The 19389-nt window shown below is 38.4% G+C and overlaps 1 protein-coding gene across 4 annotated transcripts; it reads left to right on the top strand.

Annotated features, from left to right (window-relative positions):
* The first annotated feature begins 13421 nt into the window (after positions 1 to 13421).
* LOC118812531 (G2/M phase-specific E3 ubiquitin-protein ligase) lies at positions 13422 to 18855 on the top strand. Of its 4 annotated transcripts, none has more exons than XR_005007552.1 (11): positions 13422 to 13545; positions 13984 to 14124; positions 14313 to 14597; positions 14807 to 14917; positions 14995 to 15141; positions 15243 to 15750; positions 16027 to 16329; positions 16431 to 16596; positions 16684 to 16856; positions 16935 to 17159; positions 18023 to 18855. XR_005007552.1 is itself a non-coding variant. In XM_036577611.1 (4 exons), exons 2-4 carry the CDS (start codon positions 16726 to 16728, stop codon positions 18265 to 18267), a joined length of 588 nt encoding a protein of 195 aa, XP_036433504.1. In that variant the 5' UTR covers positions 16444 to 16596; positions 16684 to 16725; the 3' UTR covers positions 18268 to 18855. The 4 variants fall into 4 exon arrangements, 1 of the variants encoding a protein (XP_036433504.1); XR_005007551.1 differs by having other exon boundaries at positions 14313 to 14734; XR_005007550.1 differs by having other exon boundaries at positions 14313 to 14917.
* The last annotated feature ends 534 nt before the right edge of the window (positions 18856 to 19389 follow it).

The raw sequence follows: 19389 nt of genomic DNA, 5'->3' as shown, positions 1-19389 counted from the left end.
AGTAAAAACAACGCACAGCGTCTCAGCTCTGCTTACAGTTAAATCAGCGCCTCCGTCCACTTCTTATTCTCACTGTCACAACCGTGCAGGAACACTAAAATACAGCTGTTGTAGCTCAGTGTTTGAGCGTTATAGTTCACTACTAAACATTCTGACAATCTTGTGAAAGGGGCCCATTAATCATCAAAGTCGCGTAAAAAAGAACACGTTTTTTGCCTTTTATAAGGTATGAACTGCTCTGCGTCTGATTCATAACAATTTTTGTACGATGTGGAAACAAGTGGAGATTTGAGCATAAATGATAAATCAGCTTCAGTGCATGAAACCAGCCGACCAGCACCTCATTTACATATCATTTACATGAAGCACACACTAATTCATGCAGATGTTTCAGTAGCCAGCCAATAAAACGGCAGTGTTTGGCATGAAAGCTAATGGCCGTGCTCATGGGTGGAGTTTGATGTCCAGCAGTGAGTGCACTCCTCCCCTGATGACCAAACTTAATAGTATTAAAATGACAACAACTGGAAAAAAATAAAATGTGAAATAAAACAAAATACTCTGTGCTGTTAACATAGTAGAGTGATTGTTTAGTGTAATTAATTCCCTAAAATAAACGCTGTATTATTGCAGTGTATGACAACAAAAGCACAGTGTAATGTGTCTTTAAATGGAACATGAAATAGTTGCAGCACTTGTTTATATCAATGTGCATGTAAAGTAAGTACATCCACTTTTGTACTGGACTGTCATGCACACAAATTAGTATTATTGAAATTTTCTATTGTTGTTCTTATTTTTGTAATTACAGATTATGTTGATAATAGTTTTGGTTAATTAGCCACATATCCAGCATTTATGCCCAAATTTACATGCACTCCTACCAGATATGAGTACAGATATGCCAAGATGAACGTGATGAATAACAAAACCGTCAGTGAATGTGTGTTTACTCATCTTACGGTCAGATGTGACCATAAGCATCTTTAATGAACAAGAACCAAAGTGAGAAAAGTGAAGCAACTGAATATATGGAAGTGATGGAAAGTTAATTAACAGATAATTAGTGGGATTAACACATAAGTGCTAGTAAGTTATCACGTTACTTCTTTATATGAAGAAAAATACTTATTAGTTAATTAATAATGTAATAAGCAGCAGTTAGTACACAGATAATGAGTAAGTAAGCCATAAACTAGTGACAAACTAACTTATGACCTAACAGTGTACTTAATTACTAATTGATAAGTACTTAATCAATTACTAAGTAATAGCTAATGCTTAATGAAGAGTTAACTAATAACTAAATAATGGAAAACTAATAGTTGATTATTATATAATTAATGATTGATTTGCGACCCTTAATGTAAAGTGTTACCCCCCAGGTTCCATTGTAGAACACTTCCAGATTCCCCTCGCAGTCCTTAGTGAGTCTGAACTCTTTAAACTCTGCTGGGAAAAAAAACCTGGCTTTAAATAAATACACTGCTATGTAGTATTACTTCCACAGTTACCTAGTATTAAAATATGCTGCTTTAGAAGTGTAGTGTTTTACTGTGAATATCAGTAGTTTGAAATGTGCTGTATGTATCTTTATAACATTTTAAAAGACTGTGTAACTTTGAAGGATCTGTCAGATACAGCTGGCTCAAAATTTCAAGAACAACAGCGTTCAGCACATTTTACCTGAGCACACAACCCCTACATCCTCCATGTGTTCACATTCATCCTCTCCACACAGCTGAAATCTGCAGTTCCACAGGGACATCTCGTTCCCCTCACACTGCACCAGCGATATGGATCCAGTTCCAGGTCCAAACTGGGCTGGTACCGGATCACTGACGGCCACTCCACACTGCAACTGTCTGCAGACAACCTGTGCATCCTCAATATCCCACAAGTCATCACACACTGTCCCCCATGAGCCGTTTTGGAAAACCTCCAGCCTTCCTGCACAGTCTCCCCCAGAACCAACCAGGCTGATGGAGCTGTGAGCTGAATTAAACTTACCTACACACACACACGCACAGCAGTTCACCCTAAAATTATTTATACGTTACAGATGTTTTAGGATGAGAACAACGTATTACTTATTTAACTGCTGTAATTCCTACCAGAGCAGGTGACTAAGAGCTGTTCTCTGGAGCTGCAGTTGACTGGTTGTGCGCTGCTGCAGTTCCCCAGACGAGCTTCACTCCCAGAACTGAAACCTGTCACACACGTGTCTGACCACAGAGGCCACAGACTCACTCGCGGAGTCCAGCAGAACTCTTGTCCAGTCCTGCCTGAAGTAAACCTCCAAACCCCCTCACACTCCATCACTCCAGACAACCGCACTTGCCCCTCATAAAATGCCAGAGAGGAATCTGGAGAGGAAAAGTATCTGTTAATAATTTATTTTTTAATTTGAAGGTGTCATTGACACTCATTTACTAACATGATATTAATTACTTTCATATGCAGTGCACAGTTTTGAGAGCTCACTTTTGCAGACGACTCCAACATCCTGTTAATGAGAGCATGCAGTTCGACTCCATGATGAAATGGGACATTTTGACAGTTGTGTTTTGTTTCCCTGACAATCAAACACATCAGCCCAGCCCTCCCCAAACCAGTCTGACCCCAACACAGCCACAGCACTCCCACACTTCAGCTGACCACAGAGGACACTGGCAGCTCTCATATCCCAGCTTACATCACACACTGTGCCCCACTCACTGAGGTACTGGAGCTCCACTTGACCAGAACAGGAGTCAGAGCTGTTCATCAGCCGAGCCTGAGTGTGACCTGAATGAACATCACATTACACAAATCTGCATGCATAAAGGAAACTCATTGCTCATATAATGTGATAAAAAGTGGCAAAATGAACTGAAAACATTCTTTCAAGGGGAGCTTAAGTATCAATACTTTACCAGAACACATCAGTCCCACATCACTGTCATGAGTGCAGTTGTGATTAACTGAAGATGATATTGGACAGAAAGTAATGTCAGATTCATCTCCTGTACACTGAAGTTCCTCTGACCACACCTGACCCTCCCCTCTGCCAAAAGCTGCTGCTCCCAGCACCTCCACAGGAAGCCCACAGCCCAGCTCTCGACACACAGCCTCTGCATCCTGCTGGTCAAAGTCAGCATCACACACTGTGGACCAGGTTCTCAAATGAAGCACCTCCACTCTCACAGAGCATTCTCAATTTATTACCCCTTTTTTCTCCCGTTTTGGATTGGTTCAACACACACACACACACACACACACACATAAACACACAGCAGTTCATCTTAACATTGTTCATACATTACAGCTCCTTCAGGTTAACAACAATATATTACTTTTTGATCTTCTACATAATGAAGAAAATTAACTGTAAAATGAACAATAAAAATTCTAAATTATTTTGGCACGAATTATTTTAGGAACATTTTTAGCAACGTTTATTATTTAACTGCGGTAATTTTTACCAGAGCAGGTGATGGAGAGCTCTGGAGCTGCAGTTGACTGCTTGTGCACTGCTGCAGTTCCCCAGATGAGCTTCACTACCAGAACAATTGAAACCCGTCACACACATGTGACTGTGTTCAAGACTGGATGTAGAGGAGCTGGAGACGCTGAACACAGATCCACAGCCCAGCTGTCTGCAGACCACAGAGGCCTCAGACTCACTCCAGGAGTCCAGCAGAACTCTCCTCCAGTCCTGCCTGAAGTACACCTCCACCTCCCCCCTCACACTCCATCCCTCCAGACAACCGCACTCGCCCCTCATGAAATGCCAGAAAGGAACCTGGAGAAGAAAATATACAATTAAGTACTATTTTTTTGACTAAGGATCCAACAGACCTAGTCAAACATTTTTACTTGTTCAGAATAGCAGAATTTAATAGTTATCATAAATACATTGAGTCACTCACCACTGCAGATGACTCCAACATCCTGTTTATGAGAGCATGCAGTTCGACTCCAGGATGAAATGTGACATTTTGACAGGTGTGTTTCGTTCCCCTGACAATCAAACACATCAGCCCAGATCCGGCCACTCCCCTCCCCATACCAGTCTGACCCCAACACAGCCACAGCACTCCCACACTTCAGCTGACCGCAGAGGACACTGGCAGCTCTCATATCCCAGCTTACATCGCACACTGTGCCCCATTCACTGAGGTACTGGATCTCCACTCGCCCAGAACAGGAGTCAGAGCTGTTCACCAGCCGAGCCTGAGTGTGACCTGAATGAACATCACATTACAGGACTGAGCATGAGAAAGAACAATTCATTGCTTATATAACGGAGAACAACAGTAGCAAAGTTTACTAAAGAATACTTTTTAAAGAGAACTTAAATATCCATTCTTTACCTGAGCACACCAGTCCCACATCACTGTCATGAGTGCAGCTGTGTTTGAGTGATGATGATGTTGGGCAGAAATAAATCTCAGATTCATTGCCTCTACACTGAAGCTCCTCTGACCACACCTGACCCTCCCCTCTGCCAAAAGCAGCTGCTCCCAGCACCTCCACAGGAAGCCCACAGCCCAGCTCTCGACACACAACCTCTGCATCCTGCTGGTCAAAGTCAGCATCACACACTGTGGACCAGGTCTCTCCACGAAACACCTCCACTCTCCCAGAGCACAGATGAGGACCATCAGCAAGTCTGCAACCTATGAGTATTTGAATAATGTTAATGCTAACATTAAGTTTTAGGTGTAGTACTTGTTTTGTGGTTCATCTTTCACATTCACGTTTAGCTGAACATGTTTTAGTGCTGAGAGAAATACATATTATCAAATCACTCCTTCATATATATATGTATAACAAAATCAATATATAACATAAATAATTCAATAAATAATAAAAAAATAATAAAATATATTATTAAAAGTGTATTTTGGAAATGCATAAAACACAAAATATCTTTAAACAAAGTTCATTTATTTAAGCACAACCCTTCAGATCAAAATATGTTTAAAAATGAATTTGTTTTGTCTAAACTTATGACGGACGGCACGGTGGCGCAGTGGGTAGTGCTGTCGCCTCACAGCAAGAAGGGCCTGGGTTCGATTCCCAGCCGGGCGACCAGGGTCGTGTGGAGTTTGCATGTTCTCCCCGTGTCTGCATGGGTTTCCTCCCACAGTCCAAAGACGTGCAGTCAGGCCAATTGGAAATGCTGAATTGCCCCTAGGTGTGAATGTGTGCGTGATTGTATATGTCTGTCTGCCCTGCGATGGACTGGCGACCTGTCCAGGGTGTATCCTGCCTTCCGCCCAATGACAGCTGGGATAGGCTCCAGCACCCCACCACGACCCAGAAGGATAAGCGGTTTAGATGATGTATGTATGTATGCAAACTTATGACTGGTAGTGAACATACAGATTTAACCTATATTGACAGATTGATTATTACATGAAGCCAAAAGTTTATATTCGGCAGCCATTTTACAGATTTGACTTTAAACACTTTACAGACTGTGTTGATGAGATCACAAAGGTATAAATATAAAATTACTGCAACTGAAATGCAGCTTAATTTCAGCAAAAACTTAAATAATGTAAAATCTTACATATGCACATTTTATTTTAAGGCTAAATTTACTGCTTTAGTGAAAAGAAATACTATTTGTCATTGATTATTGAAAATTGTTTGTTAATATCTGTGATTCTTGTTTGTTCTTTAGTAGTGATGACAGTCTACCTGAGCAGGTGACTCCAACATCTAGATCATGAGATTTACATGTAACACCATAAAATACACCAAATGAACAGCTGTTCAGTGCAGACTCTGATCCCTGACACGACACTAATCCCATCAATATTGGTCCTGATCTTGGACCAAACTGAAGAATACCCTGAGCATCTCCACAGTCCAGCTCTCTACACACCACTGCAGCATCTCTCATATCCCAGCCATTACCGCACACTGTGTGTGATTGTAGAGGGCAGAAGAATGAGAGCCACACAGCTGTCCATCTCCCTCTGACCTGCACACAGTCCGTTCAACTCAGCAGCAGAACAACCTTCACCTCCGCGAACTCAGAGAGACTGAAGAAACTGAGAGAGAGAGAGAGAGAGAGAGAGAGAGAGAGAGAGCTCCCCACAGCCACCAATCACTCTCACTATTACCTTATTAGAAAGGTGGAGGCATTTTTTTCTTTCTCCATATTAATCAAAAGAGCATCAGCGCTGATGAACAGAACTCCACCTCCGTCTCTAGAGGTGTGTGTGAGGAGAGACGCTCGCAGCAGTGTGGTGAGAAACACACCAACATACAGGAGACTGACTTCAGAGAGAGGAAACACTCCAGTGTGATACAGCATTCATGCTGCACCTGCAGAGAGCTGATCCACACACTGATAACCATCTCACACACACACACACACACACAGAGACAACCTTCTCTCTCTCTCTCACACACACACATATACACATTTCAGTCACACTGATAAATAATTCACACACACACACACACATACACACACACACACACACACATTGCTCTGAGTTAAAATATTGATAAACAGAAATATTAGTTTATCACTCACAAACGTTCACAGTAAACAAATGCAATTCAAAGATTTGATTGTACTGATCTGAATTAGTGAATTTGCCACAGTATAACAATATCATGATAATAATTAAACATTAAAGAATAAAATAGATTTTTTATAAAAATAATATATATTTCATAATAATTCAATACCCATTTATTATAATCATTCATTTTATCACTTTTACAGACATAATTGTAGTTCAGCTTTTACATAAACCTTGTTTTAGTCACTGTAATATACATTATTCTCCACAAGATGGCAGGAGAGGACTAATAAACAGTCAAGCTGCTTATTAAACAGAGAGTTTAAAAAAATGGAGTCCTAAAATCTGATTGGCTGAGCTGCGTTTGATCTACCATATAAGCACACCTATGAGCACCACACAACAACTGAGCTCTGTATCACTGCACAGCGTCACGAAAAAATCTTTGTGCTGTTAATGGATTAATCTTTGACTGTATTTCTGCTCACATGAACCACCGAGTGTACAGACTGAGGGACTGGTAGCTTATTTTCTTGACTGGAACTGGGCTGATTGGATAGCTAACAGGCTAAAAGAGAGCTAACAGCCGGAACAACTGCACCATTAGTATCACAGACTTGAATTAAAATACTTACAATATGATTGACTGTAAAACTGCAATATACCAGTATAAAGAATGTCATTTGAATGGCTTACATGCTTCAAATGTCGCTTCAGTGAGAAGTTGCCTCAACCCCTGAATCCCAAACACCATACCTACTCTCTAAGTAGTGTGCCACCTATGGAAGTTTTGAAATTCTAGCTTCTAGAGTCAAATAGTAGACTGTTTGTTGGTTATGATGTGGCTGAATCCCAAAAGATTTTTATGACTATTTTAATAACTGTTTTTATCTATATTATGCACTTTTTGGGTGCAGGAGCTGGTATGTAAATTCCTATACAGTGCACTACATACAGAGCAGGGCGCCATTTTAGATTCAGCGCCAGCACAACGATTGGCGGTATGTAAGCTGTGAAATGAATTTTCACTAAACTGATCAGCTGAGGTCACTGCTGGTGTCCTAAAATGACTTCTGTGTTCTCTCAGATATTAAGTAATAAAATAAGATTAATATGAAAAAATACAATTACATTAAACATTTAGAAATATTACTTTCATTTCATCTTCACTTCAATTTCAGCATTAAGCATCTGCATTATCTACATTAATGTCCTATATACTTTCTTTGGTAGTAAACAGTACTGCTGAAGAAAATGTACAGGAATTTATAATGGAGAAATGAAAAAAAGGAAATTAAATCCAATTATTATTATTATTTTTTTTTTGAACTTGTGTTTATTGAAGTATTTAGCCATTTAAAACAAATTACATAAATTACATAAAACACCTTACCCTTTCCCCCTTCCCCCACCTTCCTGCCATCGCATAGCTTATAACATTAGTTCAAACTGATGTTACTACACAATGTACATTAGTCCCAGGCTTTACAGATGCAGAATCATAAAGCATGTTGTGAAAGATAAATTAATAAATAAAATAATAATAATAATAATAAAATACATAAATAAAAACAATAACAATAATATTATTAATAAATAAATAAATGAATATGTATATATCAATTAAAGAACACATTTTGCTTTGGAATATCAGGGTGCTGATTCAATATCTACCTCCTCCATAAATTTCAGAAACAATTTACATATTTTATAAAAAAAACTTCAAGTTTTCCTTTTATTGTGTAAGTTATCCTTTCCAGGATTAGACAGGAAGACAACTCTTTCAGCCGTGCATTCACCGAAGGTGCATATATACTTTTCCAGTGCGTACTAATCAGGCGTTTAGCATATATTAGACAGAGGTCTACCATTTTGCTTTAATGTTTTTTAAACAAAAGGGTCTCTGGGTACAAACCTAGAATACACAGTTTTGGACAGATGGGTATTTCTTTGGAGATAATCCTGGAAATAATTCCTATTACTTGCCTCCAAAAGTTCTGTATTGCTATACATTCCCATAAACAATGAAATAATGTTCCCTTTTGTCCTGTACATTTTATACATGTGTCTGGGATATCTGGGTTAATTTTGCACATTTTTTTCTGGAGTAATATAAGTTCTCATCAACCAGTTATACTGAATTAATTTGAGACGTGTATTTATTGAAAGATTATTAGTATACAGGCAACAATAATTCCAATCTTCTTCACTAATAGCACTTTGTAAATCATGACTCCATGCCAATTTCTTAGAATTTGTTGCTTTATTTGATTTATTTGCAAGATGTCTGTACAGAGTTGAGCTTTGACCTTTAGAGATTGTGTTATTATCTGCTAGCTGTTCTATAGTAGTCTTAGGTGGTAACTGAAAAGAGCGGATTTTGGAATGTATGAAACTCCGAAGCTGAAGATATTTAAAGAAATGGTTTGTATGATCCTAAATCTTCTCCTGATTTCTTCAAATGACATGAGTATGTTATCATTATAAATATCGGCTAATTTATGTATACCGTTTTTCATCCATAGTTTGAAACCAGCATCTAATTTACCAGGAATAAAAGATGAATTACCAAATATAGGAGAATATTGAGATAATTCTGGTGTAATACCCAGAGCTGCATGCACTTCATACCAAACAGCTATACTATTCTTAGTAAATGGGCTGAGTGTCTTTTTTTTTAGTTTTTTAGGAGAATCAGAATATAGATATGAAGTTAGAGCTACTGCACTTGCTTCTATCTGGACCCAAGGGATGTAAGATGGAGGTGAAATCCAAAAAAAGGATGATCTCAGTTGTGCTGCCTGGTAGTACCATAGCAGATTTGGCATTTGCATCCCCCCTCTTTCATAAGGCAGATAAAGTTAGACGAAGTCTAGACCTTCTATTAATCCAAATGAAGTTGGTAAACAATTTCTTCATTGAGGAAAAAAAATGAGCAAGGGGGGCAAGTGGGATTGATTGAAACAGGTAAAGAAATTTTGGTAAAATATTCATTTTAATAATGTTTATCTTACCAATTAAAGAAATTGGAAGGTGTGACCATCTTTTTATATCATCATTTACTTTAGTTATGATAGGTTCATAGTTAGCGGCTATGAGGTTTTTAAGATTAACAGTAATATTTATTCCAAGATATCTGAATCCTTCCAGCGTGTTAGTGAATGGATGTTGTATTGGTGGTTGTAGTCTATCTTTATCATGGAGAAATAAGATGGAGGATTTAGCCATGTTAATTTTATATCCAGAGAATCTACCAAATGTCTTCATCAACTGTATAAGAGATGGAATAGTACTCTGGACATTTGATAGGAACAGGAGGGTATCATCAGCATATAAGGCTATGTGGTGTTCCTGACTGTACAAACATATACCCTTTATATCTGAGCAGGTTCTGATTGCTATGGCGAAAGGTTCCATTGCTAAAATGAAGAGGAGGGGTGAAAGTGGACAACGCTGGCGAGTACCTCGTGTTACTTCGAAAGGTGGAGAGATAAAATTGTTAGTGATGACTTCTGCTGTCGGCCTTGTATACAAAGTTTTGACCCAGTGACAGAACTTTGTGCCACACCCAAACCGAGAGAGAACCTCAAACAGATATGGCCAATCGACTCTGTTGAATGCCTTTTCAGCATCAAGAGACTGAATACAGGAGTCTTTAGCTCCCTCTTGTTCATACAAAATGTTCAGGATCCGTCTGATGTTATGAAAAGCCTGCCTATTTTGGATAAAGCCACAGTGATCAACATTTATAATAGCAGGTAGGTACTGCTCTAATCTGAGTGCTAAAACTTTAGAAATAATCTTAATATCTGAGTTTAAAAGGGATATTGGCCTGTAGGAGCTGCATATCGTAGGTGTCTTATCTGGTTTAGGAATTACCGTTATTAAGGCGGACCTGAGGCTGTGTGGAAAGGATCCCATTTCAAAGGATTCATTATACATGTTTAACAGTGGGGTAACAATTTTTCCTTTAAAATGTTTGTAAATATCGATAGGTATACCATCCGGGCCAGCTGCTCTTCCTCCTTTTAATTTAGTAATAGCATTTAAGATTTCTTCTTTAGTTAGCAACCCAGCTTTTCTTTAACTTCTTCAGACAGTACTGGAATTTGGAGATTATCTAAGAATGTGGACTGTTCTATTGAGTATTCAGGTGTTTCAGATTTATAGAGGGATTGATAGAACGATGCAAATGTGGTATTTATAGTTTTAAGGTCTGTAGATATATTTCCTGATGGAGTGTGTATACTAGTAATCACCCTATTTGAATCTAGCTTTTTGATCTACCATGCCAGACGTTTTCCTGCTTTCTCCCCCTGTTCGTAAAAAAATTGTTTTAAATGTATAAGGCTGTTTTCTGCCTGTGCAAGAGAGAGCTCGTTATACTGTGTTCTAAGAGAGGTAAGTTCTTTTTGTAGATATTGTGATCCTACTGTGTTTGTATAAACTTCAGATTCTTTATTTTTATTATATTATCTTTTTCTACAGATTGCATTTTCAATTTGAGTTTCTTGGTTTGTGAACTAGTATAGCTAATCATTTGGCCTCTTATATAACATTTAAATGCTTCCCATCGAGTGGAAGCCGAAGTTTCGCATTGGTTAGTTTCAAAATATAAATCAATGTGAGTCTCTATATACTTCATAAAGTCAGGATCAAAGAGCCATTTGGGATGTAGTTTCCATCTTGATGGGTTAGATGCTAGTTTAGAAAAGTTAAGGGAAACTGCACCATGGTCTGAGATTACAATAGAGTGGTAATTACAGTCATGCACCAAAGGAAATAAATCATTTGAAATTAGGAAATAATCAATTCGCGAGTGTGATTTTGTTGCAGGAGAATAACAGGAATAAACTTTCTTATCCTGGTATTTACTTCTCCAGGGCTCACACAGATTTAGATCTTTCACATAGCAATGTATCACCTTCCTACACTGAGAATGAATATTATCTATACCCGTGGATTTGTCCAACCTAGGGTCTAATGTACAATCAAAGTCTCCACCTATAAGTAATTTACCTGGTAAAGAAGCTGTAGCTAGAAATAAGGTGTCATAAAATTTGGGTGAATCATCATTTGGTCCGTAGACATTGATCAAATTTATATCTGTTCCTATCAGGGAGCCTTGTACAATAAGAAATCTTCCAAAATTATCTGGGGTAACTTTAGTCACTTGGAAAGGAATGGAGTTATGAATTAATATAAGCACTCCCCGAGCGCATGAAGAGTATGATGCGGCAAATACCTCACCAGGCCACCTCCTTCTTACTTTTAGTATATCCCCTGCTATCAAATGAGATTCTTGTAGAAATACTATTGAGGCGTTACTATTTTTAATACGTGTCATTACTTGTTTTAATTTAGTGAGTCTATGGCAAGCCAGTTTAACATTAATTTGTGTGGCCAGACTTACATTACAGATATCTGCCATTCATTTATGACTAGACATATTACTAAATTATCTCTAATTATATTTTGACTAGGTAACATACCAATTTGAGATGTCTCTAATTACATTTTGACTAGTGTGAATGACATCAAATTTACCTTTAAGCTGGTATGGAAGCTCCAATTCAAGATATCTGCTATTAATTACTCACTATCTGAAACATCAATTTCAGATATCTACAATTAAATTATGACTAGTCTTAAAGTAAATTAGATATGTCGCCTTTTGTTCTGATTAATCATAATTCCAATTAAAGAGATCTTAAATTTCCTCATTATTAAAGATATCTTAACTATATTTTTAAATATGTAAAACTGAGATTTCACTAGTGCAGATTGAATTGTAGATAATGCAAATAATGACTGAATGCAAATAATGACTGAGCAAAAATAAGTTAGGGATATCCAGAATTGTAATTTTGACTAGTCAAAAGTCTTTTTACAATATCTCCAGATAAATGACAGATATCTTGAACATATTTTAGCTAGACAGCTTTTGTATTTCTGTTATCTTGAATGATCATTCTGACTTGTCATAACGTAGCAGATATACGTAGCATATTTTCACGGCAAGTTTATCAAAATAAGCGCTTGGCATTGATTGCGGTTGCAAATCAGTGGTCTGTATGCCATGTCAGCCCAGGCTAATTCACATTCTCGTGTCTTTAACAGGATTTTTAGTGCTGCAGCTTGTGCTCGACAGGAGTTAAGCAACAGAGACGATTTATTGTCTGCAACAAGAAGACTTTTCGCCGTCAAGTACAGCGAAGTCAAGGCAAGTTGGTGCTGACTGATTAGCTAGCTAGCTATCACGGTCCATGTTAGGTTAATGTGGCTTTCCAGTTAAGACTCTGTTAGCTTCTGTGTCCTTAGCTCGTCGTTATTCTACCAAAAATGCGACGGCTTCGAAGTCTCAACCCTAGAATAACTTTCATAGCGAACATTAAACTATATAGGTAACGTATTAAAGTTATATTTGCTAGCAGCAGGTGCATTGCAACCATGAGGTGTAATCCATTTATGTTCGGTCCAGGTCCAGTTGGAAGGCGGGCAAACCCTGTATGGCAGGCAAACATTTTCTTACTCCCTGGCCCAGATATTGAGGTTTTACCCTCTGCATCTGAAGTAGTGTGTTGTTTGTTAAGTAGCGATGATGTGAAGATGCTGAAGAAGTCTCCGCTGACACCGCATTACTTGCATAAGATGTTTATTACAAAGTAAAATGGTATCATATCAAGCACTATAAAGTACCTGAGAGAGGATCCATGCCAATCGTGTCCCCTCCAGAACAGAATAAACCAGCTGCTTATATAGGGTACTTGTTGTTGAAAAAGCAAACTGAACATATGGCCCTTTTTAAATTGATCTCATCTATGTGGAACTAAGAGATAGACCTTTGGACCAGGGGGCCCCTTTAAAGTAAACATTCCAAAACCCTGCAGGACAGATAATACAGAGGACTTCAGACCTCACCTTATACTTATAGAAGTTAAGAGTGTTTTTACCTTCTTTTATAAAACTATTCTTCTAAATACACCTCAAGTGAGACTCAGCAACCACGGATTAGGTAGGTATAACTTTAAATGTTCCATGAGCTTGTTAGCTATCAAGCAACAAAGTTTACACTAATACAGACACATTTGAATTCTGAAGTCGATGTCAGAAGCCGCTTTGGTATTTTCTAAGACTTTAGCCCTTTGCTTGGCATGTACACATGCCATTTTTAATTAACACTTACCCTGAAACATAGGTAAAACTCTTTGAAGGTCAAGTAAGTTAACTTTAGTCATGTATCAATCACTGAATTAATGAAATAATTAAATTTAGGCAACAAGGACTCGTGAAGTGTAATTTGGCAACACTTTTATTTATTGCCTAAAAACTTTATTATTTTACTGTTTCACCTACATTCTCTTTTTGGATTACAGTTTGTGGTTTGAATTCAGTTAAAGGTACTTTCTGTTATTTTGCTTGACTATTATTTTATCACTGTGTCCATTTTTAGGCAAGCCAGTGTATGAGAGGACAGGAAACGGAAGGTCTAAAATTAACTTGAATTGGAGTTTATCTGAATTGCCAAAGCTACCCACACATCAGTTTAAATTTGGTTGGCTTTGAACTGGCAAGGGCTGGCAAAGGACAAAAGGTAAAAAAAAATTACAAGTGAATTCTGTAAGGGAGCTGAAGGAGAGGGTTGGCAAAAGCAGATTGTACATTTTACCACGGGCAGATGTATTGCAGGTGTGAATGTTTTGTACACAGGGAATTACTGTGTGTTTTATATGCTGAGTAATTTGTGCCATTACAGTTAAAACATTTCTCTGCCCAACACAGGAAACATCACCAACCTTAGCAATGTCCAGCAGTTCATTCCCAGAACCCTCCTCTGCTCCAACACTAAGCGAGACCTCCCCAGTGGTTGAGAACACCCAAAACTAACATTTGGTGGCCATTTTGAAATATATGCATTTTATTTTTCTCTGTTGTGTTATTTGGCAGTGATACTGCATGTAATAAATGCATGTACTGGATTTACAATAGACCCTTCAGGCGTGGCGATCCCTACGTTCCCAGCAAGACCAAGAGTATAAAGAATCTTTGTTAGCAGACCAAGAGAAGGTAGAATTTATTTATTTATTTTTTTTTGGTAAGTTTTAACTGTTCTTATTTTTTTGTTCAAAGCAAAAATACAATTCTTATTGTCACATGAAAAGAGAAAACAGTGTTACAAGGCCTGGGAGGAAAGACATAAAAAGGTTAGACCTAATTCAATCTTAAGGTAACAATCTTAGATTGTTAACCTAATTGTTTGAGGGCTCATGTTTTAGGCAATTGAAGACAGATGTCAGAGAATGGCAGCATGTGAGGAACCATCAAGGGGGCTGCTGTTGAAGTTCAACATCTGCATGAGAAAATTCACTGTGTCTGAGCCAATTCAGGTAGAAGTTTCAGTCAGAGAATGTATTGTGAATTTGATTTCATGTGACTGAAATGGCATTCTCACTTATTGGCTTAGGTCCTGTTTGACTTTGTTGGACAAGATGAAATGGCCAGCGAAATTTTCAGTGTGCAAGAAGCAACATCGTCAACACCAACTGAGAGTAATTCATCAGGATCACTTATGGATCATGGTATAAACACCTCTGCAACTCTGAATATCCAGGTAAAGTGATATAACTTATTTAAAACTGCTTCCAGTCTCAAAACAAAACATGTCATGTCTTGCTTTAAACAGAGAATGTTATTTGCTATTTGTCTTTTTAGGAAATGATCACTGATAAGCCGAATAATGGAGTTTTTGACCATCCACTGCCCTCCGCCCAGGCGCCGCCCAGACGCTACCGGAACTACCTTCTGTTCAGGCGCTGCTGACCCTGCCCTCCGCCCAGGCACTGCCCGCCATACCTTCCGCCCTGGCGCCGCCCGCCCTGCCCTCCGCCCAGGTGCTGCCCACCCTACCCTCCGCCCATGCGCCGCCGGACCTACCTTCTGTTCAGGCGCTGCTGACCCTGCCCTCCAATCAGACGCCGCCGGCCCTACCTTCTGCCCAGGCACTGTCGACTCCATCGTCCTCTCAACCACCGTTGATCCCAGCCTCAGGGCCGCTGGCCTTGCCCTCTGACCAGGCACCACAAGTGATTATCATTGAGGATCGGTCACCAACTTTTCCATCTATTGAGCCACCCACAGTCATCCTTGAAGACCAAGAAGAACAACTTTGTCTCTCTCCACCCCAGTCTCCTCTATGTCAGCTGGATTTGCCTTTGGATGAGTAAGTCCAAATTACATGTTTGGGTTCACCGTAACAAGGGCTGTTTCTGAATAATTAGATCTGACAGTAAGAAAGCATTATTGTTGATTTTACACAACATTCCACATAATTTCTGTCTTGATTGTTCATTGGCATCACTGGACCTAACTGGGCTCTAATATTACCATCACATTTAAATGTACCCAATATTGTCATCACCTGCTAAAAAACAAAAAAAATTATGACAATGTTTTTTCATGAATATGCTTCTAATTTCCACAACTTCTTTTGCTACAGGACTAACCTACAGACCATATCTGGCCAGCAAAGTTGATATGAGTATCTGTCCCACAAGCAACCAAATAAATGTTTGCAGGGACAGGATTTTAGAATGTAGCCTGCAAGCATTCAAAAGACGACAGTTTAACCCAGCAGCAAAACTGGACGTTGTTTTTGTGGATGAGGAACAGAAATCTGAAGGGGCAGTTGATGAAGGAGGTCCAACAAGAGAGTACTTAAGGCTACTGATGAGGGCCATTCATTAGTCAAATATCTCTGAGGGGCATGAGAAGGACCAGCATTTGGCCCTAGACACTAAAGGTAAGTATTAAAGAAAAAGCTATTTTTTGCATTTTGACTGATGGGAAATTGTACTACAACAGGGCAGCAACTTATCATTGTTATTTTTAATTATTTCTAAGTGTTGGAGTCTAAACTATACGCCTGGATGGGAAAAATGATATCCGTTTGTTTGGTGCATGGAGGCATTGGCCCACACTTCTACTCAGAGAGGCTTTATCAGCAGATTTGTGGCATACCAACACATCCCACACTGGTAGAGGAAGTTTCAGGGAGCAGCTGATCAAAGTTAGTGGCAATCCAAAAGTGTTACACATTGGTCACACAGTTTAATGCCATTATTGCAAAATTTGCATTACTGACACTTTTCTTTAGATACAGGAAGCAAAAACAGTCAGAGAGGCAAATGAAGCTATTATGGAGGCAGCAGACAGCCTGAGTATTGTTGGTGCTTTAAGACATGTATCTAATCTGGAGGAGAAGGATTCACTTGTGCAGTCTGCTGCGGATTTCTTTGTAAACGGAAGAGTGCACGCTGCCTTGGAACAGTAAGTTATTTGCTCATTGGTCAATGAAAAAATGGATAACACCTGTCTAAAAGTAAGACCTTATTCTTTTTTTTACAGGTTTGCAGTAGGTTTAAGGACTCTCGGCTTGCTGGAGGAGCTGCAGAAAAACTCTGGACTATTTTACAATATGTTTGTCAGTGAGGAGAGACCACCTCAGGCACGGGACTTGTGCACCCTTTTTGAAGTGCATTTTTCCAAGCAAGGCAGCAACAGAAGAGCTAGAGAAAATCAAACAATATGCTTTTGGAGAGACTGGTTGAAGGTTGAAGGTATATATTGAAGGTACACTTTCTATTGTGTTAGTTGTGATTTTATATATATATATATATGTATATATATATATATATATATACATATATATATATATATATATATATATATATATGTGTGTGTGTGTGTATATATATATATATATATATATATATATATATATATATATATATATATGTATTGCTGAAAGCTGTTGCATGAATACATGCTTTAACACATCCTTTACAGTGAACACACCAAAATATGGTACATTTCTACAAATATTATTGTAATGTTTCTTTTTATTTGCTGATGTTAACATATTGGAGAAAAAAAACATAAAATCCCCAGAATGCCCAAACTTGTGCACATCATATTTTGTTTTTATTGTTTCCATTATGTAAATTCAGTAAATAATTAGTGCATATTAATTCATTTATATTTGCAGAAGTGTGTTCCCTGTGATGGACGTGCATAGTTATTTTGAAGGGTGCCCCAATTTTTGAATAAGACAGTAACAATAATAAAATTTTACCTACCGCTCTAGATGGGAATGGAATGCCATATTACAGCTGAAAATAGAGTATCTACATGGGCACCTTTTTAGCAGATATTGACTATATTGCTTGGACAATCAAAAATGGAAATTTGGAAAACTCTTGAACAAATGTATTGTCATAAATCTACCAAGTTCAGGTAGCCACCCTCAGATTAACTTAACCAAAGTTAGTGGACAAAGAACAAAAAACTTTGTCTTTAACTCTCATCTGAAGTAACTTATCAACATATTTTTCAAGTACTTGGCATGTGTTTATTTAAGAGCAGAACATTTCTCTTTCCAGAACACTACATGTATTCTATCCCAAGTCAACACTTCTACATTTGGTGTTTTTCAGATGGAGAATGCAGTCCCATTACACTTGAGATGATACTGGAGTTTGCCTCTGGAGCATCCACGGTGCCTCCACTGGGATTTCACCATCGCCCACCAATTGAGTTCCTCCATGAGGCCAACAAAATCTTCCCGGAGGCAAATACTTGCCTTGTAGTACTCCGCCTTCCAGTACACACAGACTATGAATCTTTCAAAAAGTACATGAAAGAGGGTATTCTGCAGGCACCTACTTTTGGTGTTGCATAAGCAGCCAGTAAGTGCAACAGTTCATTCACAGTTCCTTAAAAGAAATAATTTTGTTGGAAAGTTTGAAATTTGTTGCTGTGTAAAAGCCAGACTGAAACCAACTACAAAATGTGATCTTTGCTAATGTTTCTTTTTTTCCATAAAATAAGACCTTTATTTAAATGCAGTATTATTCAAAAGTTTGATATCACTTGCCATACAATTTCACTTCATTTAATATTTCTAGAATTCTGTGAATAAGAAGTAAGTACATACAATGTTATACTGTCATTATTTAGTTGCCTGGGTATTTGCCTTTGAGATTTGGTCTCCGGATTTGAAATTTGAATTACCTATGTGCTTCTTCTCCCTATGCACTAACATTTCTTTGAAAACTGTTTTTATATAACATTTTTATACACTTATCCGTAACCTAATTGGTTTTATATTGTTGCAGACATAAATTCTGAAAGTTTTAATGGTAGTGTAGATGTTACTTAACACCCCTGCATCAGCTATGTGTTTTCTGACAAATGTAACAGCATGTCCATTGTCTTGTTGTCAAACATTCTTAAAAAATGTTAAGTCAATAAAGCATTTGCAATTTTAGCACAACAAGCCTGGTACTTCATCTTCAGATCTGAAATGTGATTAACTGCAAGATTAATGGACTCAAGCTGCTGCTGACTGAGACTGATCTGAGGTGGTTCTACAGTCACACCAGGGACCTGCTCATCATCAGTAGCTGGTAATGGCTGAAAGCCATGCTGTTCCAGAAGTGCTTCCAGATTCTCTACTCTGTAGGGATTTTGAACAAACACGTTGTTGGTTGCTGTGGTATTGACACCCATGTTTACCAAAATCCCTTCTGTCTAGATTTCTGTTGGTGTTTGATTGTTTTCTGTACGCAAAGCATAATTGTTCCAGGCCTCTCTGAAGTGTTGTAGTCTGTTTTGAATCTCAGGAAGAAAAACTACGTGAAGTGAAAGTTTGTGTATATGGTCACTGGGATCCAATAGGGCTGAATCTTCAAGAGTGTAGAACATGCAGCAGAATGGTTCCAGCACATGTAAAAACACATCCCTCCAAAGAAGCTCTATTCTCTGATTGTGGACTGACTCCCCTGTGATGTGACTCTGACGT

The sequence above is a fragment of the Colossoma macropomum genome, unplaced genomic scaffold (genome assembly GCF_904425465.1).
Source record: "Colossoma macropomum unplaced genomic scaffold, Colossoma_macropomum, whole genome shotgun sequence".
Classification (NCBI taxonomy): Eukaryota; Metazoa; Chordata; class Actinopteri; order Characiformes; family Serrasalmidae; genus Colossoma; species Colossoma macropomum.
Note: the sequence above shows the minus strand (reverse complement) of the source record. Positions and strands in the feature narration are given on the sequence as shown.

Coding starts and splice junctions, on each gene's coding strand:
- LOC118812531 (XM_036577611.1), top strand. CDS start 16,726: ATGGAGGCAGCAGACAGCCTGAGTATTGTTGGTGCTTTAAGACATGTA. Junction 16,857..16,934: donor GTGCACGCTGCCTTGGAACA/GTAAGTTATTTG, acceptor TTTTTTTTACAG/GTTTGCAGTAGGTTTAAGGA. Junction 17,147..18,022: donor AGACTGGTTGAAGGTTGAAG/GTATATATTGAA, acceptor GGTGTTTTTCAG/ATGGAGAATGCAGTCCCATT.